At 39.8% G+C, this 24,298-nt stretch overlaps 1 protein-coding gene across 1 annotated transcript in view; it reads left to right on the top strand.

Annotated features, from left to right (window-relative positions):
• The window catches only part of sorcs2 (sortilin-related VPS10 domain containing receptor 2), a 355,821-nt gene that overhangs the window by 149,373 nt on the left and 182,150 nt on the right, over window positions 1-24,298 (top strand). The window contains exon 3 of the mRNA XM_055007856.1: window positions 14,134-14,233. Within this exon, the coding sequence (XP_054863831.1) occupies window positions 14,134-14,233 (100 nt within the window). The remainder of the gene's footprint in view (window positions 1-14,133; window positions 14,234-24,298) is intronic.

Here is a 24,298-nt window from a genome sequence, read left to right as displayed (position 1 = left end):
ACAGAGCCGTAATTCCTACAAAACATTCATAGGTTACCCAAAACTAAACAAGAATAAGAGCTATTCCCAAAGCATATTCAGCATCCCACCAAAGAGAAACCAGGATTTGTAAAGTGGTTTTTGGAGGCAAATCCGTCGTCATCAGCAGAAAACATCTGTAGACTAATTAAAGGAATGATTGGCTGTTGGCATAAGCTGCTTTTATTTTGGGACAAAACACACGCTGGGAAAATACCTAAAACTAATCAATTCCTCGTGTGGACTATTGATGCAAACACTGCACCCAATTTTGGATTAGTCACGTTTTTATTGTATCCAGAGGTTGTATATTTGAAACATACTGTAATGCTTACAGTGGTAATACAAACCATTTCAGCCAATTACAGCTTCTTACCACTGAATGCTACATCCTCTCTATACTCATATTTGATAGCTTGGTCCATTAGTTAGTGAAAGAGACACCAAATCATTGCACTTATTAGTCAGTGTGTGAATTTAATGCTTGCACTTTGTGTAAGTGGCCATTTGTTAAATTTTAGACTCATACTAATCAGAGACATTATTGTCTCTTTTACTCTAAATGGAGCCATCAGTTACAAAAATGAACTTGATTACTTGATTAACCCTCCTGTTGTCTTCATTTATGGGCATCAAAAAAATATTGTTTCTTTGTCTGAAAAAAATCCAAAAATTCAGCCAATAAGTTTCGCAAATTTCTGAAAATTTGCAAAACTTTCAGAAAGAAAATTCCAATAATTCCTTAAAAGTTTATCTTAAAAGTGTTATTTAAAAAAAATCGCCCAAATTTGTCAAGAAAATTTTTGTAAATCTTTTCAGAAAAATGAGTAAAAATCTTCCAAAAATATCCCAAAATTATCTAAAGCGTCAGTTCTTCTTTTTCTCCTAATTCTTCCCTCAGCAATGAGTAAAATCACTGATAAATAATATTTAAAACTTATTTTGTCACTTCTTTGTGTTGGCTGTTTGCTAAATGTGGTGATGTGCAGGAAGACTTGCTGAGACGAGTTACGGTCGGACTGCAGCAACAGTCACACTCAGATCAACCCAAACCAGAAAAATACTGTAATCTGCTGTAAGATTGTACGGTAGCTTGCTGTTAATATTTTGTTCTTTAAAAACACGTGAATTTACAGTATTCAGCTGTATTTACAAAGAACGGTATATTATTGTACAAAATATGCTGTATTTTAACAGCAATTTGTTACAGTATATATATATATATATATATATATATATATATATATATATATATATATATATATATATATATATATATATATATATATATATATATATATATAAATAAAAAAAATGAAATCTCACCCACATATTCATCGATTTCAACCACTTTTTTTTTTTTTTTTTTTAAGTTATTTTTTTGGCCTTTTTTCGGCTTTATTTTCATAGGCGCAGTGAGAGAGAGACAGGAAACAGGGGAGAAGAGTTGGGGGGAAGACTTGCAGCAAAAGGCCGTGAGCAGGAATCGAACCCAGGCCGCTGCGTCAGGGACCAGCCCCTGTACGTGGGTAGCCTGCTTAATGCGTTGAGCTATACAGCTGCCCCAACCACACTTTTTTTTAATGTCACTTTTTCGTCTTCTAGGTTTATGGACGCCCCACATTAGAGTACAATATGAACCTTTAATTAGCTAAAAATCACACTTTACTGGATAAACCTAGATAGCTTCAGCATGTAATTCCATGAAAGCATGATTTTAATATGAAATTCCAATTGAATGATGCAGTTCCAACTTTTAGTTAGCACTGTGTCAGTGACTTTATGGATGGAGAGCGATAAAGGAAAACCAGTCAAACCCCAATTTTCCCCTAAAGCGATCTAATTGCCGATTTTGTGTGTAATACCTCGGACATATGAGCATTTTGTCTCTCTTTAATCACCAAGATGAGATCAGTAATTGGCTTTTTGGGGGGTGAGAGTGATTTTACAAAAGCCTGAGAAAGGAACGGTGAAAAAAAAACACAATTTTAACATTTCTAATGAAAGCAATTAAGCTGGAGAGCATCCTTTTGTCTCTGTTCTTCCTCTGTTGTTCCTTTGTGGTCCCGGAGAAACAAAACCAAAGTATAGAGAGGGCGATCGGATCATTTGTAGAGTAGAGCGATTGAAACAACAGACAGCGGCGAGGCAGCTCTGCTCGGGCTGCTAACAATGTTGCCTGTTTAAGGGTTCACAAGTTCAGTTTGGAGGATTTGCTCCGTTTTATCTGCTCCCTCAAAAAACACAAGATCTAAGATGAACCCTCACAGATGCCACAGATGCTTCATGTGAAGTCTGGGAGAGTGTGGTGTTCAGGGTACATGTCCCCAAGCACACTGATGGGGACTTCATCTAGATAAATGTCCCCATTTTACCGTCCTTCCTGCTTCGATTCAGCCGGGACGTGGGTGTATAGAGGGCACGGCGTGGCCAGGTGTGGATAGTGGGGGTGTTTATGGTGCCTTCGGTGAGTCCGATGAGTCAAACACAGCTGGCAGAAGCGGTTGAGTGCGAGGTTAAACGTATTACAGCAGGAAGACTGAGGAGAAGCCTCTAAGAAGTGTTTAATCTCAGTCAGGAGGAAGAGAGGCAGAGGGTAGAAGGATGAATGGAACAGCTTAGAGGACTTGTCGCGAAGCTCAACACTACTATCACCAGCAGTCAGTGGGGTTTACGTGTGGTTAAAAGTCAGGTTTCTGCAGGAGGACCCTGCTTTCTTTATGTGATTTAAACTTTAAACCTGCTTTCATTCATCTGGGTAAGAGATTAAAGTTCACAAAGCAAGATTTCTACATGAGAAACAAAATTTCTGACCACGTATATATGCTCAAACGGGTTTCTGACGGCAGGAAACACCGCTGGGATGGCAATCTAGAGGCATGAGAGTAGAAATGACACTTTTTGTAGCTGTGTAAGATGACTATTTCCTGTCAGACTGAAACTGAAGATTTGGAAAAAAAATGTAAGTCTAAAGGAGTCATTTTCCTCCTTCAAACGGTAGTAGAAGATTTTCATTAATTTGACCCGCATGCAGGGGTCCTCGACTTCTGACGAAGTTCCCTTCCTACAGATTGATGTAAGTCGATTTTTGAAAATGTAAACAAAGCCGTTACCTGCATCACGATATTGATCAGTTCTTCATAAAAATCATAAATACCAATGACTTTAATGCATGTATGAGTCATTTTATAAGATAAGAAAATATATTGCACTGTTTTTACAACTTGATCTAATAATGCCGATGTTCATCAGTGTTTCCTTCTGTTCCGAGCGTTTTATTAAATCCAATTTCACTTCCATGGTGTGTTGCCCTTAAGGCAGAATGATTGATGTACTTTGACATTTGTCACTTCCTGTCTGCTCTTTTGATGCTTTACACATGTACGTGCTTTTCTGGATGCACGACTCTCTACTGTGTACGTCATCACTACGAGATGTGCAGATGTATGTTCTTTCACATCCAAGGATCCTGGATGTGTGCAGTACGATTGAATCCTCTTCAAGGACTTTACTGTGCACTGATTTCATTTTTGCTAATTATGCTCAGAGGGAGAGCAGTGAAGTTTTGTTGATAGGATCCAGGGAGTGTGGTTATTTCTCCTGGTGATACAGTGTTTTATATATACACACATATTTCTCTTTTTTTATGGGTTTTATAAGCATTCCTACACCTTCTTTCAGGGAATGTTGTGTGTGGGCTAACTATAGGCATATTAAACATGTGTTCTGAGGCACTGATCTGTAATTGGCAATAGATCAACAGGAAAGGCGAAAGGTTTCCACCCTGAAAGTGAATAATTCATAAAAGATTGTTTTTGGGATGGATAGTAAAACAGATGGGTGATGTGTATGACAGACAGAAAACTGAGGACGTTCAAAAGACAGAGCTGTGACTGAACGCCTCTCAGTGATTTGCTGCCTCAACCTGTTTTGATAGAAACCGGCTGACTGTCGTCCATAGAGGAAACCTGGAGGCCACGGCAACCTCCACATGTCTTTTTATTAATCTTTTATTCAGCCGGTCTTGTCAAAAGGATCCAAACAGACTGTCATCACAGCTGACAGGACGAGGCCAGTGACTTACCACCGAGGGAAGAGGTCAGCGATAAAATAGAACAACGACCTTTGAGGAAAGTTACCCCGCTGAATGCATTCTGCCGGTAATATACTTGACGCAATATTCTGTCATTTTGTCTGCACAAACAGGAAAAGGAGATGCTAAAAAGGACTGTCTGGAGACACTTTCATAAGCAGCTTTTCAAACGGCAGCAGCACTCTGCTCCTGATAACTATGCTCCAGTGGTTTTGTGCACTTCAGGAGACTATCTGCCACTGTGAAGTGCCCTTACCAAGCATGAATCACCGTATCCTGGCTAACTGCCTGCTCCGACTACTTGCAGTGTAGGAGGCACTTCCAGATGCAATTTGCCAATTCCTGCTCAGGCATCAGTGACTAAGCTGAACAGAAATGTAGCCCACACCTTACAAACTTCTGCGATTCTGATGCAAATTAGCCAAATTACTCTCATCATACTGTATGAGCGATTGCAGCGGAGGGTAATCAGTTACAGAATGGATTCTTCACGCAGGACTGTCAACTGTGATCAGTTCCACCTTTACGAGTGTGTACTCCTACACTTTGCACCACAGGACAATGCAGTGCCTTATCGTCCGAGGCCCTCTAGCGCTGCAAATGGCACTTTGATAAAGTGGTGCCAAGTACAGAGGTAGGGCTCGAAATCCAAAATGTGCTCGATAGTTGTTCTGGAAGTGAAGGATGGGACAGGGAACAGAAGGGGAATGCTAATGGACACATAATCTGTCTCCTACTTCTTGCAATATCTAGCTATGCAGTCAGTGGAATCAGTGCTTAACTTTATCGAAGGTAAACTCTTTAGGTGGTTTTCTGCATCTGATCCGATTGAATGAGATAAGAGGTATTATCAACACCTTCTAGAGCCGGGGTGTCAAACTCATTTTAGTTCAGGGGCCACATTCAGTCCAACTTGATCTCCAGTGGGCCAGACCAGTAAAATCACAGCATAATAACCTATAAATTACAACAACTCCAAATTTTTCCTTTGTTTTAGTGCAAAAAAGTCCATTCTGAAAATGTTCACATTTCAAGATTTGTCTTTTTACAGAACGTCATGAACAGCCTGAAATTTCTTAAGAAAAATAAATTCAATTTCAACAATATTATACCTCAGTTTATCATTTACACATTACAACTTCCAGATCACAGAGTGTCTACAAAGGAACACAACATTTAGTCACGGGAATCTGGAACTGAACAATATAGTATTTTACTTGATGATCAAAAAGACATAAATCAGACTGAAAAAGACAAAAAACCCCAACAAAAACAAGACAAAATATTACAAAAATGAGACAAAAAATGACAAAAATGAGACACAAAATTACCAAAAATTAAACTATCAACATGAAACAAAAACAAAAAAGAGACAAAAAAGTTACAAAGCAACAAAAAAATTGACAAATGCCAAAAACGATACACACAAGCAGTGAATAAAGGAAAACACAAAATGACAAAAATAAAACAAAAAACACAAGCGAGACAAAAAGGAAACACAAGACGGCAAAAGCGAGAAACAAAATGACAAAAAACATGAGACAAATGACAAAAATCTGACAAAAAAACAACAAAAAGAAGACAAAATATTAAAAAAAGAGATACAAAGCAACAAAAAAATGGACAAATGACACAAGCGAGAGAAAAAAAGACACAAAACAACAAAAAAACCCAAAACAAACACACAATATTACAAAAATTAGTCACACAATGACAATGTGAGACAAATGGCAAAAGAACAATAAGCAATATAGTATTTTACTTTACGATCAAACAACTTGTCATGATCTACAATTTGTTAAGGTGTTTTACAAATTTACAATCTGCAGTCAATATCTTCTCTGTAATTTTTACACTTTACAAAGTCACCCTGCGGCCCAGATTAGACCCTCTGGAAGGCCAGTTTTGGCCCACGGGCCGCATGTTTGACACCCCTGATCTAGAGGGATTACTGCTACCACCATGTCCTGGAAAAGTGTTGGAGAACAGTTAGCTGCATGATTTTTGGATACTGGCGTCTGAAATTACCTCTATGTTGGGTCAATCCTTGCACTCAAATCAATGGATAATCCACAGAACTTTGTCTATTCCCAGTCTCTGTGCTAACAGTTTCTTCTCTTTGCTCTGATCTGAGGCAGTCAACCGTTTCTGCGACTCGTTTGCCATTTCGTCATTTGTGACCAGTGTGGTTGACACCTCTGCTAACTGTCATCCCGAGGCCGGTTGTCTTTTTTGCTTTCCCAGTCAACACAGGTTCACACTTCGCTCCGCATAGCTTCCATTTTCCGGATGCATTCACACGAACGGACAAAGTGTCAAAATCTGTTGGTCTGACTTTGCAACTGTTGCAGCTACATCACCACAGAGCCACGGATGCCTTGGAAGAATGATTTTTTTTGAGCACTAATATAAACATTCTCCGGGTATTTTTCATCCAAACTAAGTTTTTCAAAGTTGCCTTACAGCTCCCCCTCAACTTCTCTATTGGCAGCCTGCGGTAGATTTCTGAAAGACGTGCTATATTATTCTGCAGTCAATAAACCTGGGCTTTGACACAATCAGGCCACAGCAGATGGCCATAAAGCCTTTGTCCAGGGTACACCTGAGACTCCCTAAGCTTTATCATCCATAACCAGTACTCTGCTGTAAAAAGAAGGGAAAATAAACAGATAGATGACACTGTGGTGTGGCCCAGTCTGTAAAAAAAACAGCTGCAGTCAAGCAGAATGGTCATTTTTAAAGGAAGATGTGAGCCAGAAAGCACTGCTGACCCGTCCATGTGTGAAGCACCTCCTCTGTTTTTAGAGCGTCATAGGTCGATCCTCTCGAAATGATATTTTATACATCCAAGCAAGATTGTTGAAAGCTCCATCTGCCCGGTTGTATTTATGACGGTGTACTTTTAACCACTGTAAATCAGCTCTAACGCTAATGGCGACTCCCTCCCGGCAGTATTTTTTAACACTAGTCATGGCAATTACCTTCACCGCGATAAATCACCGGCTCCCATCTTCCTGCTAATTCCCCGCTCTTTCAAAAAGAAAGATGGGAAAGCTTAGATAGTTATGATTGCTCCTGACCCAAGCTTTAACCTGCTCTGGACACAGTTTTGGCACAAATTCTTCTGGGATGCCTCTAATGGCCCCGGTGAGCGATACCTTGGCAAGGAGGCAAACTCACCCCACGCTTCATCACTCTTGTCAGGAGATTGTTGTAATGCACTGCAGACTTTCCTCAACCCTTTGGTATTGGGGCCGCGCTTCGCTTTGCATAGATGATCGAAAGCTCCAACATAAGATAAAAGATCCTCCCTTCAAGCAGTGACCTCCTTCCAGACTGCCCCCGACTTGTTAGTTGGTCTCACTGGGAAATCTGTATGTCAGCCAGTCAGCGATGAGCCTTGTCAAACTCAAGAGTCTGGCTGCTCTGCTCAGCTCAGCCCTGATCCAGACTGGCAGCATCTCTCTGTCTCAGCTTCTGGCTTCCTGCAGAAATCAGAGCTGGACCAGAGATGTCAGGACGTATCCAGCTACTTCACATGTCCGCGGGCTTGTTTTTAACTTGCCAACCTGCTGTTCAGCTCTAATATTAGCTTCATTTTTAGGCAGTTTATTAGCCAGACAGCAGATCTATGTCGACATACACGGACACTGAGGAGAGACACGCCTCGAAGAAGATATTTCCATCTGCCAAATCATAAAACTTCTCCAGCTTGTATGTTTGAGTTCTTCAGGTGGATTTCTCTGATAATCTCCCCCCTCATATCCATTCTCCTTCCCTCCTCTCTCAGTACTTTGGTATTCCGTCTCATCACGCGTTGGCTTGACACTCGATTTTTCTTCCTTGAGACATCAAGCGCTGGGAGCAGCCTTGACATATTAGGACATTAAATCGGAATCAGCACCTGTCGCCGCCCTAAAGTGCTTCCACATTTCTCTGTTTTCTCAAGCGCATCAAGGAAAATACAATTTCACCCGCAGTGTCTGTCTCTGTCACATCCATTCTCACTTTCATGTCCGGCTTCCTCTACCTTCCCTTTTTTTCCGTCTCTTGTTATTCCACTCTTCTTTTCTACCGCAGTACTAGAATGGCTTATGTCCTTCCACTGTTATTATTTCACCTGATTGACTTCTACTGACTTGTTTAAGCCTTTGTGTGTCAGAATTGAAGGTTTCTGAAACCATGTCATGATTATGATGTTTTTAAGGTTAAATTCTGGAAGTTCTTCCCAAGAACTGAATGATGTAGTTCATTTTTTCCCAAAAATGAAGGCTAGTATCAGCGGTTGTGTCCTACTTTTCTGCTAATGTGTAATTTTGCCAGCATTGCGGACTACATTGAGTACCACAGATTAAGTTTTAGTCACTTTCCCGTCCCACTTCTCTCCCCTTTCCTTCTCCCTGTGCTCCTCCATATCCCCTCACATCTGCTCCCTACTCTGTTTTAAAGTAATTACTCCTCATTAATCTACAATAGCTCCCTACCAGTCTATTAATCCAAAGGTCCTGATGGCAGACAGTACAAAATGAGCTCTCCTATTAACTCAACATCATTATTCTCGGTGTATGAGGTGCCGGGGCTGCTGACTTTCTGCAGTAACCCCTGCACAACCTCCATATTAGCCTTATTAGCGATGCAACATCTTTCCATTGCCCTCTGACTGCTCCCTTTTGCGTTCAATTTTCAATCCCCTCTTCTATGCTTTTCAAATGACAAGCCAGAAAATCCTTTGAGGAAAAGATGTGGCTTCTTCGTAAGGTTTTTTGAGACCATCTGCTGAAATTAGCGATGACTGTAAGTGACGTAAGATTCCAAGAAATCCAAGGAAATGTGCATAAAATCTCAAACAACAATGTCGGTAAGCTTGAGGTCGTTGCTTATTATAAGACACAGTTCTGTTTAATTGTGCAATAATTACTTTGGCTGCTAGATAGCATCGTAATAATGGCAGAGGGAACAGAGGAAGGCAGGAGGTGGAGGTGGGTGGATGGGTCAACAAAACATTGCAGCTCAATTCCCATTATGACTGTTCCAGAAGTTTAATTGTGTATTCATCATTGTAACCACATCAACAAAGGCCCCGTTTTTGAATCCAAACAGTGCCCATATAATTGCTTAGTTTATCATTTACTTCTATAACCATTTACACAATAATGTAATCATGCATTCTGTTTCCTTATTATTTGTACAGGATATCAAGTGTGTTTCCAGTTCCAGTCAAACCAAACATAAGCGAAAATATCATATCTGTTGAATAAAATAAATATGGCTCTTGTAACTTAACAGGAACCAATGGTGTATATGTTGTAATGCAGACTGGAGGACTTGTTGATCCATAGGCAGAGCTGGAGTCATCCTGTCTTTATATATACACTACCGTTCAAAAGTTTAGGGTCATCCAGACAATTTCATGTTTTCCATGAAAACTCACACTTTTATTCATGTGCTAACATAACTGCACAAGGGTTTTCTAATCATCAATGAGCCTTTCAACACCATTAGCTAACACAATGTAGCTTTAGAACACAGGAGTGATGGTTGCTGGAAATGTTCCTCTGTACCTCTATGGAGATATTCCATTAAAAATCAGCTGTTTCCAGCTAGAATAGTCATTTACCACATTAACAATGTCTAGAATAGATTTCTGATTAATGTCATCTTCATTTTTAAAAAAAAGGAGACATTTCAAAGTGACCCCAACCTTTTGAGCAGCAGTGTATTTTTTTGTTGGAACCATTTTTAGCTGTTTCCATAATTTGCCCCTAAAAACACGTTCAGTCTTCAACACCACATGGACGTAAAGAAGCAGCCTCCATTGTAACTGACTCCTGGTGATGTGGACAGAAAGATAGAGCACAAGGGACAGTCGAGGTCCAGATGTTGAGCTGTGTTTCTGGGCAGAAGGCCCACCAGCCGCGGCCTCTCATTACACTCCAGCTAATGAAGGACTATGAATATGTAATAGGGAGAGGGCTTTGGATGGCTCTGTTAAAAAGACATTACCACTGGTTTATTGTAAGTAATGCCTTGTACAGTGAAGGAGTGGATGCCTTCTTCTCCTATTGTGCTGTGCATGAAGGTGAAATTATTTCCTGATTTATATTGTTATTATTAACAATCGGGGAGTTGAATGTGAGTAAGGGGTCACTTATAGCCACCGACTTTCTGTTTGCTTTCAGCTCCCAGGAGCCTTTTAGCGTATTTTTTTTTGGCTCATTGTTCGGTTTTATAGCCCACAAATTTTGGTCTTGGCAGCCTTGTTCATAATAGAACATTTTGGAGACCGAAACAAAGCCAACAATAGAAGCATCACTCCAAATGAATACTAATGTGCTGTGTCTGCTTGGTGGCAGGTTTTTACTAACATGTTTGCCACAAGAACCCATAAGCCGATGTCTGATATTTTGCACACAAGCAGAAGACTCGGATATGAAAAGACATTTTCATGAACACTTTGAGTGTCTCACCCAGAGGACATGATAGAATAAAGAAGTTAAATTTGATAAAAAGGCTGCTGCCACACCTCATATGTGGGAATTTCACACAAGCAGTTGGATACAAAGCGAATTCTGAGTCTCCGTGAGTCAATTTTTATAATTTTACAGGCATAAACTGAATCCAGCGTCTGCCTGGAAAGTAGAAAATCAATATACAAACTTATTATGAGCTCGTTGGGAAATAATCAAGAGTAACAGAAAGCAGAAATGATTTGTCTCGCCCTCTAAAACTCACAAAAGCATCATTCGGCCTTTTAGACCCCTTTTCGCACAGGCTCCAGGCTCCAAAAACTGGTACTTTTCAGGCTCCAACTCTTTGCTGGGCCAGAGTTAAGAACCAAGTACGTCACTGGCTGTGGGCGGGGCTACGGTGACCAACGATCAACGGCGGAAACACAGAACCACCACTTTTAAACATCCGAGCGAGTAGTAGTAGTAGTAGTGATAGTGTTTTGAAAGCTGCTAAATATGGATTCGAGTAGCGTGATCACAGATGTGCCCAGGCAACAGCTGATCTCTACCTCACAATCATCCTTAACCCTCCTGTTGTCCTCATTTATGGGCACCAAAAAATAGTGTTTCCTTGTCTGAAAAAAATCCAAAAATTCAGCAAAAAAATTCCCCGAATTTCTGAAAATTTGCAAAACCTTTAGGAAGAAAATTCCAATAATTTCTTAAAAGTTTCCCCTTAAAAGTTTTATTTAAAAAAAAAAAATTTGGCAAGGAAATTCTTGTAAATATTTTTCAAAAAATGAGTAAAAATCTTCCAAAAAAATCCTAAAAATATGTAAAGTGATTACATATATATCAGTAAAACTTGACCTGTTTTAAAGTTTGAAAATGTGGAAAAAAATATATTTTCACATTGAAACTTCTGATGTCCACATTTTCAACATTTCTGGGAAATTTTTGAACATTTTTTGGTGGAAAAAAAGAAATGTTAAAAAGGTTTCCGAAGAACATTCACAAAAAATCAACCAAAATCCAGTGAATTTCGCTGGATTTTGGTTGATTTTTATGTGAATGTTTTTAAAGAAAACATTAGAAGTTTTACTGATATATATGTAATCACTTTAGATATTTTTAGGATTTTTTTTTGGAAAATTTTTACTCATTTTTAGAAATATTTACAAGAATTTTCTTGCCAAATTTGGGGGAATTTTTTTTGTTTTAAATAAAAAATTTAAGGGAAATTTTCAAGGAATTATTGGAATTTTCTTCCTGAAGGTTTTACAATTTTTCAGAAATTTGGGGAATTTTTTTGCTGAATTTTTGTATTTTTTTCAGACAAGGAAACAATATTTTTTGGTGCCCGTAAATGAAGACAACAGGAGGGTTAAAGTATTGCAGTCGGTTCACATTGTCTCCTGAGCTGAGCTGCTTCACAAGCTGTTTGTCATCCTCCTGACTCATTAGCGCCGGATCGGACTGCTCTGCGGGGTTTTTTGCACTTCTGCTCTGAAGATCCGGCCTCTGTGTGGACCTCTGCACGCCGGGAGGAGTGAGTTTTTGAGATAAGCGCCGAGCTCTGGCTGCTAACACGGCCGTCAGAGCGAGATCCGTCCGTGTCCTACAAGTGATCCCGGGCTAAACGCTGCACACAGGCCGGCGAGGAAGATGAAAACACTTGCCAGCTCACCGTGGAGAAATAGCTCACCCCTGCTATGCCACTCCATTTTCTCCAGCTGTATCGGAGCACTCTGGGAGAGCTGATTGTCGAATGGCTTGGCAGGGCTTCGGGTGTGTATGTGTCTCACTGTGTGTGTGTGTGTGTGTGTGTGTGTGTGTGTGTGTGTGTGTGTGTGTGTGTGTGTGAGTGACTGTCAGTGGCTGATGTCCCACTGTGCAAAAGAGTAAATCCTCTCATCCTTAACCAGGCTGACGTGCTATCTCATCATTCTCTTTCATCAAGACCTCTCCTTCCCGGCTCCCTCCTGTTGAACCCTCAACCCTCAGCTAAATGCCTCGGATTGCTTCTGAAATTAACCCCAGATAGCAGTCAAAAAATGCACACCGGGGAGCTAAAATGCAAATACAGTAATACAGTTGCATTCTTTATTTAGCCTATTTACTCCTCGGTTAAATTCTGCATCTTAATCCATCACAATCAGGGAGCATTTGCTACCTTAATCTTCCTCGCTTGCATTATTTGGTTGAGGACGATGTTCCCTGGAATAATCCGTCCTTCGTATATTCCTGCCAGGAACATTAATTATCCATAAGCGGTCACCTCACTTCAGTCTCGCCGAGCTGAAACCTGCACTGTTTTTCAAAAAGCTGTCACAAGCAATCGCCTTCACTCTGCTCCGTGGGTGTGCCTGAGCCGGACTGGAGAAACAATCCAGCAGCTCGCTATCAGTCTCCAACGCACACAGCACTCCATACCTGCTCTTAAAGCTGCCAGATTTGAGGATTGGTCAGTACTTCATGGCTAGCCCGAGGCTGTTTCTGCATGGCGGTGGCAATGACAGGTTGTCCAGCTGGTCCTGATTTACCACCAGGCTCTTACTCTGGGCCACACAGCAGTAATGTGGTGAACGGAGAGCTTATATAATGCCTTCAGGGCACTTTGGGAGAATAAGCAGGTCGCTCTTTTTTTTTTTTTGGCAGATTTAATCTACTTCTGTCAACACAAAGGTTTTTCATGAAACTGCAGTTTAAATATGTAGGATAAACAGAGTTTTTGAAACAGAGCCAAGAAAAGTTATCAGATCTAATAAACTATCAATGTACTGTGTATGCAGCAGCATTGTTTAGAGGAATGCAGCGGAGTTAAGTGATGATCGGTGTTGGTTTGTCTGTGCACAACATGACTCAAAAACGGATTTGGATGACATTTTCAGGGAAGGTCAGAAATGTACAAGGACCAAGTGATTAGATTTTGGCAGTGATGCAGCTTATAGTCTGGATCCACGGATTTGTTAAAGATTTCTGTATCATTGCGAGATAGCGGCACAGCGTCACTGTAACTATGACAAGTGAACACTACATCAGTGGACGATCACATGATTGTGATCCTACTACAAATCCACCAGAGCAGACTTATCAGGAGATCTCCATCAGAAATGATACAAGGAACAATTGATTAAATTGTGGGGATGTTTCCGAGTCCTATCAATTCCCGCCGCCCGCTACATATTTAGGTGATGCGATTCAGTATCCGTACATAATGTACACATGCATAACACACACCTCTGCTAAGCCTCAAGGTCATTTTGTTTGTGGGTACATCTATATTAAATGGACACTTTCTATGTTGCCGTGATTTCTGATCATCAATAACTAATAAACAAATGCTGCATTCCTAAAAAAAAAAAAAAAAACAAAAGAAAAAAGCTGCATTTCTGGCAATGCCGTATGGGGGAATGGACAGCCTTGGAGGAGTACTGCACTCTCTGAGTGCTTTTCCAGTTCAAATGACTATCACAACAACTTTCACGATTGATATTTTACAACTAATGACAGAAAAATTACCACAAAAAGTAAAAAGTTTCCCAACTAAATGCCACTTGCTTTTGCTTTCAGGTCGACTGACTACGGCACGACTTACACCAAACTCAACCTGATGCCGGGGACGACCATCGTGGTGACAAGTTTCTACATCTGCCCGACCAATAAGAAAAAGGTAAGCGGATGCATTGATTTTTTTCCCCAGATTTGCTTCCTTTGAACAGCCTTTTTCAGCTGAAACTTAAAAGCTTTGCTCCAGTGTGTTGTTGAAAGTCTGAGTTCTAAATGAATCTCTGCACAGACAGGCTCAATTACTAGACATCGCTGTGATTTCAAAATATGATCCACTTAAAATGAAGACTGAGGATCCCACATTTCAAATGGGACAGCATCATAGCGTGAAGGCGCATCCAGAAGTCGCTGCGATATTTCATAAACACTCAATTTAACTTTTTTTTTTTTTTTTTTTTTAAGCAATTTAAAGCATCAGATCACCCAAATGCACAATATTGGACCATAAATCTGTCTGCAGCAAGAAAGAAAATATGTTTTCTTGTTATTTGGATGAACTGACAATTAAGTGACTGTTTAAAGTCTGTATATACAGGATTTGAAAATGGATGATTTTGTTCAGCCAACTGGTTGTATAATGAATGCGACCTTGTGAGCAGGTAGAGCTTCGATGGTGAGAAAGTGAGATTTATTCATTTCTACCAAGTCTGAGTGCACAGTAGGGTCATAGTTAAGGTAAGGGAACTCCACCAATTTAGCATCGCACTTCCACAAAGTTGGGTTACTTGTCCCAGACCGATTTAACAAATGGTAAAAAATTGAAGCAGCAGAGAAGCTACATGTATGAGTCACTCCCCCAGCATCTCAATCCTTCAATTCCCACAGCACAAACGGAAAGAATCTTTTATTAAACTCCCTCTTTCTGATAAACTCTCACATCTTACAAAACTCTGTGTCCCTGGTTTGCATGGCAGGATTTCTGTGATAAGTTTGCAGTCTCGAGCTGAATCCCCGATGACATCATTAGAGTTATTTTCTCAGAATTAAGAAAGCTCCTCCAGAGCCTCAGAAGACATTATACACAGGCTGTTTTCACAGGCTGTACAGTGTTCCTCATGAGGAGTAAACTAAGCTTCATGTCTAAAAATGGTTTGTGCCTCTTTAAACGCTTCAGATCAGGGCTAGACTGTGATTATGGCTCTATTAAAGCTGTACACGCCTCACACCAGTCCACCACCCAGACCTCCACACTCTGATTGCTCTATGTATGACATGTTTAACGCCAAACTTTGGCATCCGAGGTGAATTTGAATCATCCAGGATGAATGAATAACAAGGAATTCTGTGCAGAAAAAGAAGCCGTGACAAGAATCCATGCAGGATTTCCACCTACACCCTGTGGCTCCAACCCAGGGACACTGAGAGTGAATGAGCCCAAAGCAACACACAGAATGCATGGATTTTCATTGGAATCATCTCATACAAAATTCACAACAGAAACCTTCACATGTACTTCAAAAGATGCTATAATCATGTATAGAGTCCACATCATCCCATGAAAGCAACTAATGTTTATGCAAACATTTAACATCACTTCTTCTTCTTAACCCTTGTGTCGTCCTGCGGGTCAGAATTGACCCGTTTTAAAGTTTGAAAATGTGGGAAAAAAATTTGTTTTCACAATGAAACTTCTGATGTCCACATTTTCAACATTTTGGGGAAATATTTGAACATTTTTTGGTGGAAAAAAAGAAATGTTAAAAATGTTTCTTAAGAATATTCACAAAAAAATCAACCAAAATCCAGCGAAATTCGCTGGATTTTGGTTGATTTTTATGTGAATATTCTTTAGAGAATATTAAAAGTTTTACTGATATATATGCAATCACTTTAGATGTTTTTAGGATTTATTGGAAGATTTTTACTCATTTTTTGAAAATATTTACAAGAATTTTCTTGCCAAATTTGGGGGATGTTTTTTTAAAATAAAACTTTTAAGGGAAACTTTTAAGGAATTATTGGAATTTTCTTCCTGAAGATTTTGCAAGTTTTCAGAAGATTTGGGGAGTTTTTTTGCTGAATTTTTGGATTTCTTTCAGACAAGGAAACAATATTTTTTGGTGCCCGTAAATGAGGACGACAGGAGGGTTAATTTGGATATATACTGGTGCAGCTACACATTGCCACTTCCTTGATTTTCTCAATTTTCTGGTATTTTTGTACTCTCTTGGTATTCCCCACGCAACGCCCTTCGACCACATGCACGTCTCCAACCGACATTCCAATTATTCAATCCACAGGCAGCTTCAGAACCCCAGTGAATTATAAAAAAAAAAAGCAGGCAGCAGATAAGCCGCAGCCAAAAGGTACAGTAGGTGACTTAAGCTGGAGATATGACGGGAACTGCCAGCTGAGGCGGCCTGTCTAATTGGCGGGCGTTATCGCCGGGTCCAGGGTTTCTTCCAATCGATGAAGAGATGGAGGGAGATTAGATGTAGTCACTTCTCTCACTTTCTGCTTCAATCCCCACTCCAACTATCTGCACGGGATCTGCCATCTCATCTTCATCATACTCACACACACATGCACTGAATAGCTGTCGGCCAGACAGCGTGAGAGCATTTAATTGCATGGGAATGGAGTCATCTTTATTTCCCTTAGGGCCAGAAACAGAGATGAGGGGGAAAGAGAGTGAGTGGCAGTGAGAGAGTGTGTTGTGACAGCAGGATGTCTGGTAATATGTGCTGGGGATCAAGCTGCTGCTTAAGCACAGCTCCAGGCTTTGCAGGAGGGGAGTGATGGAAGCTCAGGTTCAGGATTGCTTGCTTGGAATCAGTGTGTAGGTGTGTATTGTATGTGCAGTTGACACCAGAGACTGTGGAAGGCAGTGGATCAGACGTCTTGATGGCTCTAACTCAACATCATTATGCCGCCATGTCTTCGCTTCTTTATTTTCAGCTTCCAAATTGTGGGTGTGTGCAAATTTTCTAAGGTGCCCCGACTCCCAAACACACACACACACACACACACACACACACACACACACACACACACACACACACCTTTGATCAATACTGCTAATCACATCAGAAAACAGCAGACAAGCAGGTCTCTAAGCTCTGTGTGAGGATTACACACTGTGTGAAGGGATCACATGGAAAAGGTGTGAAGGGGGCCTCAGGTAATCAATAGGACTTGAGGCAATTAGAGAAGGAGGTGAGTTCTTCAGACAGAGACAATGTCATCCTCTGTTTTCTCTGCCTCTCTGTCGTTACATTGAGGGCTCCATTAAAGCTCTGCTCAGGACCCTTTGCAGCAGAGGGCTCCCGAGGACCCTTGACACTTTACAGAACCGACAGAATCGTAAATAAACTTCGAGGCTAAAGCCTCAGCACGCTTTCCCGCAGCAATTTTCTAAAACAGTCGTCTCCAGAGGACTCTCAGCTGGCCAAGTGTTTTCACAAGCCCATTTTGCTCGAGTGCTCAGTGTGTGGTATACATGAAGGTTCAAGTGTCAATGTTAATGGTGATTTTAAAAGCAAAAGCTTCCTTTCATAGTAGTGCTTATTTGTTGGATCTTTGCCAGTCATCGTGGCGACAAAGGCAGAGGTTGTTTCTTACACTTGTTTTGTTCCTCTCAGAAAATTACACATTGTTATCTAGCTAGTTGAGCCGCAGGTACACAATAAACAGAAAATGAATCATCATCGTCGCCAAGTGAATCAGTATCTTTAAGCACAGAAAATTCCTTCAGTGGTGTTTCCCAACCAGACGTATGTGGACCTTAACCCTCCTGTTGTCCTGTGGGTCAAAACTGACCTGTTTTAAAGTTTGAAAATGTGGAGAAAAAAAAATTCACAGTGAAACTCCTGATGTCCACATTTTCAACATTTTTGGGAAATCTTTGAACATTTTTGGGTGGAAAAAAAGAAATGTTAAAAATGCTTCTTAATAACATTCACAAAAAAATCTACTAAAATCCAGTGAAATTTGCTGGATTTTGTTAGATTTTTTTGTGAATATTATTAAAGAAAATATTATAACTTTTACTGATATATATGGACTCACTTTAGATATTTTTAGGATTTTTTTTGAAGATTTTTACTCATTTTTTGAAAATATTTACAAGAATTTTCTTTCCAAATTTGGGGGATTTTTTTTTTTTTAATAAAACTTTTAAGGGAAACTTTTAAGAAATTATTGGAATTTTCTTCCTGAAGGTTTTGCAAATTTTCAGAAATTTTGGGAATTTTTTTGCTGAATTTTTGGATTTTTTTCAGACAGGGAAACAACATTTTTTGGTGCCTGTAAATGAAGACAACAGGAGGGTTAAGATGCATTGGTTCTAGTTTATTGAGGTTAAAACATAAATGCAAACTTCTGTTTCACTTTTTGTTATTTATTTTCCATTGCAGTCTTCCACCAGTAAAGAGGTCAAATGACAAATGATTGAACTCTATCTATTGTCACAGATAATGACTATGAATCTTTGGCTTATACTGACCAAAATGACTGAAGCTACCAAACAGTCTTGTCATTTGAACTTTTCGTCCACCATTAAAGAAATATATGGTGTGTTCTGTGGTGATTCTGCATCATTACGCCTGGTTTAAAAAAATCTGGTTCTTTAATCTCAACGTATCAAAGCAGCTGGAAGCTTTTTTCAAAGGATGAGCACAAAATAAATCCAGAAATATGCTTGTGTCAAATCACCGCAGGCGTCCAAGGTGTCAGAACAAATTAAAGCATTCCAGTGGGCTCCAGTGTATTCTGATGTTGATTTCTTGGTCCATTAACGGCTTAACCAAATCTGATCCCCGCAGATACGCGATGCCTCTTGATGACTGAGCAGGTTTTCAAAGGCGCACACTCAGAAAAGAGCCATTTTACAGCAGCTTCGGAACATGCTATCACTGCAACACCACTCAACTGTGGATTGTAAAACTGCCGTAGCATCACCAACTCAGCAGATCTCTAAGAAGCGGAGCATCACCGGGAGGAAACCCATCAAACTCAGAGGGCATCAAAGACAAACCACCTTCTGAGGCGGCGTCTTCAATTATGTCTTCAGTCACTTGTCAGCGTAGCATCTTCTCGGGGGAGTCGTACCGATGAGTTCCTCCCTGATGTCAGAGAGGAAGATTCGATTTTGATGAACAGCAACGTCTGTTCTGCTCTATGATGGTGCTGGAAAGAGTAAGGAAGGTACCTTAGTCTCTGGATGGTCATTTCCACTTAGCTCCTGGAGCTCCACACAGTTAGGTGTACTATAGTAAAATATTTAATGGGATATTTAAGTCTATCATAAAATGTGAGCCACCACAGGTCAATAATATAAGGCGATTCTGGCACGATCATATTCAAATTTGCCACTTTTTCTGATCACAACTTGGAATAAAAACACTTAGGAACTCTTTTCCTGTACTGAAACATTAAAAGAAGTCTGGGAGGAAATGGAGCATGGAAGAAACAAGAAATAACCAACGTTCCAATGGGATTCGCTCCCCAGCCAGGAGGGTTTGTAAGTCCAAAAAAAGAGAGAAATATCACAATATTCACTTAATAAGCGAGCTCAGTACTGACAGAAGCCCAAAATACTGCTGCAGGGAGACAGATACATCAACCACAAGCGGTAGAATCAGTCCGGAGGTTTGGAGAGTTTAAATATTTCTTTATAAATGGAGTAGAGAGGTCAAAAGTAGAAGATAAGCATTTAATGAAGTGGCTTAAGGCATATGGCTTCGCTTTAACTCAGTCTTTTAGTTTCCTTATGCAAATGCTGCAAATCTTTTATCTGTCTTTGAAGTTTCGGAGGAAAAAAAGTTACAAGATCAGCAAAGAGGGCTTCCGAATAAGATACAGAATGATCAATAAAGGCAAGATTTTAGAAATTTCTCATGCACTTTTCACATTTCTTGAAGTTTTCGCTTTTAATAGCTTCATTAATCCACCTCAGAGTAAAGAACAGAACTATAATGAATGCACCAAGATACATTTGTCAGTTCCATCGCCATCACAGTTTTGATGTTTGTGCTGATTTCTTTGGGAGTTTTTAAAACATACAGTTTTTGGTATGCAGAGCTCACTCTGGAGTATTTTCCTATTGGTGACATCAGTTGAAAATCCAGAATTTTACCTTGTTAAAATAATTGTTTCTTGGTTTATCTCCAAAGCCACTACACATAACAGTGATTTAGAACTAGAAAGCTCATATCCACACCACAAATTAGTCCAATACAGCCAATGGAAATAAACTACTTTTACGGCTGCAGATGTAACTGGATAAACGCTACAACTCCCTGGATTAAGGTAAAAACAAATTGACAGTAGTTTTGAAAATGCCTTTAGTCACCCACTGAGATGAAAAAGACGAAAGGCCAAAAAAAGAACAAAGCCCGAAAAGAACAAAGTGAGAGGGGAAAAGACTGAGATGAGTAAACACAGACATACGTTTTAGAAAAAAAGGTTTCAAAAAGAAGAACAATGCAAAAAAAATGAGCAGTAGACTGAATGATACTGCAGATTTAGTGTCAGCACTTCAGTGATTGGCAGTTCAAAGAGCTTCAAAGAGAAAAGGCAAGATGTGGACACATTATATTCAGATGATATGCCTGTGATGAAGAACAATTTTTGTAATTTCACATAGACTATTCCATTCTTTCCTGCCACTGACAATGAAATCGCTGGCTGCTTGTTCTCTAAGATCTCTTTTCTGGCTGTCAACTGTCCACAAGAAGAAAAAAAATATGTATATTAGTAAATGGATCATTTTCTCCAAGGAAAATTTGCCTTTTTTGTCAATGTTATGAAAGAGGAGTGAGCTTTGAAAGGAATTATGAACAAAATGATGCTAATAGAACCGCAATAGAAGACTCTGGCAATAGAAAATGATCTAAAGTGGTGTATATGGAGAACTAAGCAGGCTGGAGGGTTTGTTATGTGCTCTACCTCCTGTTTATGAAGTTTTATGGTTGATCAAACACAGAAAATGTCACATTAACTCAGCTTTATGTGCATTAATACCTCTCATTTTAAATGCATTCACCCTTTGCTGATGCTAATAATACTGTTGGGATCAGTTGTCTTTAATCTGGGCTAAACTCAAGTCAATCCTAGCAGCAGTTATGTATCATTGTTTGCATGAGTCAGAGTGTTGGAGGGTGGATTGCATAAGGAAATACCTGCAAAACAACTAGCTATAGTATTCAACCTTCTAACCGCACAAGGATGTGGATAATGGAGGATGCTGGGTAACCTTGGATCACTGTCACCATCAAGGCTAAGGTCAAACAGCTCCATGGAAACAGAACAGGCATGAAGAAGAAGAGAGAACTCAGGAATGTTTCTGTTACTGTGACACTAGAATGATGGAAATCAGAAAAAAAACACATTTCTTTGATTATTTACGTCAACAAAATGTAAAAATCTCTCCACAGCTGTTACCAACACTGGAAAAAATGTTGTCGTTTTAATTAATTTCCCTCTTTGCCTCCTCTCTGCTCTGTGGAAACACTACCTGCAGTTCAACCTAAAAAAAACTCTGAATTTTTCTCACCAGACTGTTGGTCACAGCAAAGTCAGTCATGGCTTTATGGTTGCACAGAGGAGCTCAGAATTTTTCAGTTTTAACACAATCTAGTTCGAGCAAACGATTTATTTTTGCTGAATTTTTAAATAAGGCATGTAAAATGAAGCGACTTTGACAAAATGCGATAATTTCAAGTTTAGATATGACTGCTTTTCCTGTTTGTTTGTTTTTTTTAAACAGAATCTGGTTAGTGTACATGATTAAATTTTTAAGTTAGGCATGTAGAATGAAAAGATTTTGATAAAATAACAAGTTAGAATTCTTGCTTTTCACAGTACTAACACTAACAAGGATGCTTATTAGTTAATGTAACATCTGTTCAGCATCGATTAGAATGCAGTGATCTGTTTGTGTGGTTTTTGTAAGCATAAAAAATAAAAGGACATAAATGTAAAACAGGTTTTTGCTCATCAAAATATTACTAGCATTACTAATATATGCAGGATTTTTTGGTTTTTAATATTCTTACACCCTGCTGGCACATAATATGATAAATTATCCTAAAACAAGTAACGAATAATAATAATTATTTTTATATATAAGCGCAGCAAATTGCCACTGCTGGGCCCCTGAGGAAGGCCCTTAACCCAGGGGCACCTTGACCCCAGCTTCCTATGATAAGTGAAAAGAGCATTTCCCCTTGCGGGATCAGTAGAGGATATGAAATGAAAAAAATAATTTATGTACAGAACACAAGGTACTGCCTGGTCTAAATGCAAGAATTACAATCAGGAATATTTTATCGATCCCTGAAGGGAAATTTCTTACAGTTGCTCTCATTCAGAGTCCTCTAAACAGCAGAAAGATAAACACGAGTAGAAAATATATCCAAAAAATACAAACATAAGTAGAAAAGCATGAGCATAAAATGTAAAAATGTACATTATATGACTAAAATAAGAAATAATTATATGATTCATGGTATACTTGAGCTGTGCCTTGTTAAAAATGTCCTCTAAACATCTAGAAACCCAAACTTGGCTGACTTTTCACATCCTACATGTAGTAAATTAAGCCTTTTCTACAAATAGAAAAGGCAGCTGACAAGTCAATGGATGCACACAAGCTGTAGCTGTAGCTAAGTTTACCACTGAACTACTGTAACTTGTAGCCGTGAACCTCTTCAGAGCAACTCAAAAGGGATACAACTGAAGAGGTGACACAGTAGGTAAGATTTAACAAATGTCAGGTAAGAATAGGGATCAAATTGAGGTAGAAATGCATAAAACAATATGAAATCTTCTCTACATTTAAGTTGGAGAAAGTAATTTGTGGTGCTGTACTGTCAGAACCCTCTTAATGTCACCATGTCATTGTTCAAGGTTAAACATCAGTGAAACTGTGGAAAATAATGCCAGAGTGTGTCAGACCATTCACTTAACACGAGGCGTCACTTTACCATTTTTCTCTGAACCAGGCTTTCAGAAAGTCCTTTTCTATTTTGAAGTCCTTTTTCATTCATGCCACTCTGCCCATTTCGGAGCTGCTGACACTTCAGCCACCATGTGTCCACCCCAGCTCTTTCCTGTGTGATTAATCGTCTATAATTCAGTAGGTTTACAGATATGCTTTGATGGAGCACTTTGCTCTCGGCCCTCCGGGGGTTTAACCAAGTGTTTGTCCATTATTTTTTGGAGCTGCCGGCTATGTGAAAAGACCTGAAAATAGAAAGGAGAGCTGGTCTCTTGTGTATATGGCTCAAGAGGAGCTGAGCTGTGGGACATCTGCAGAGATTGCAGGTTTTCTTTTCCCTTAAAACAAAAATAAATGACATGCAAAGTGACCCTTTGACACATATTCTGAGACAAAAGCACATATTCTGGGGTGGAAAGCTATGCTAGATAAACCACAAGAGAGCCAGCCATTACTTGGTTGTTTTTTCTTCCCTCTTCTTCTTCTTTCTATCCCTGCAGCCATGTCATCTGTACCAGAGGGAAGCAGTTTCTAGCTTTATTCCCTGCCCAGACGCTGATCTGAGACCTGCGCACAGGCTGATAAGCAGACCGAAGCGCATGGTGCAACTGTGAACCGAGGACAGTCAGAGGCGAGGGGTAGCCCACAGAGGCTAGCGCTAATACTTGCCGGAGGGTTATCGACTTTGGATTCCACTACAGACGTTTTGGTCCGCCCACGCTGTCATATGGAAGCAGCGTTCAATTTCTGGGTCTTGCATGGTTCATTTGAAGCCTTGGAAAAGATGAGTGCTAGTGGACCGCGGCTCGGAACTGACTTTGAATGAGAAAGAATAGTTTAGATCACCGTGAGTCACGGAGAAAGGTTCTGTGTTGGATTTTTCACAAACGTGTGCACTTGTAAGAGTGAGCAAATGCCACAGTTCATACAGTTTCTGTAGGCGTTCTTTTTTTCTAAGTTAGACTAGACAGACATGCTGCATGTAAGGCAGCAGGCACCAGGTCACGGTGGAGGTACATTTCTGTTAAGACACACCGGAAGCTCTGCTCTTTCTGTCTCCTGTTCAACATTTCACCAGCTTCTGTATCCGCAGTGTGTAATAAAATGCAAAGAAACACATGCAGTGATTTAGTTTTGCTTCCTGACTGAGAGTTAGCTGTGAAGACGCACTGAGCAGAAGTAAGAAGTAGAAAACCCCGAGTAGCACAGCCATGAAGTTTGCCGATG

This window comes from Amphiprion ocellaris, chromosome 23, assembly GCF_022539595.1.
Source record: "Amphiprion ocellaris isolate individual 3 ecotype Okinawa chromosome 23, ASM2253959v1, whole genome shotgun sequence".
NCBI classification, from domain to species: Eukaryota; Metazoa; Chordata; class Actinopteri; family Pomacentridae; genus Amphiprion; species Amphiprion ocellaris.
Note: the sequence above shows the minus strand (reverse complement) of the source record. Positions and strands in the feature narration are given on the sequence as shown.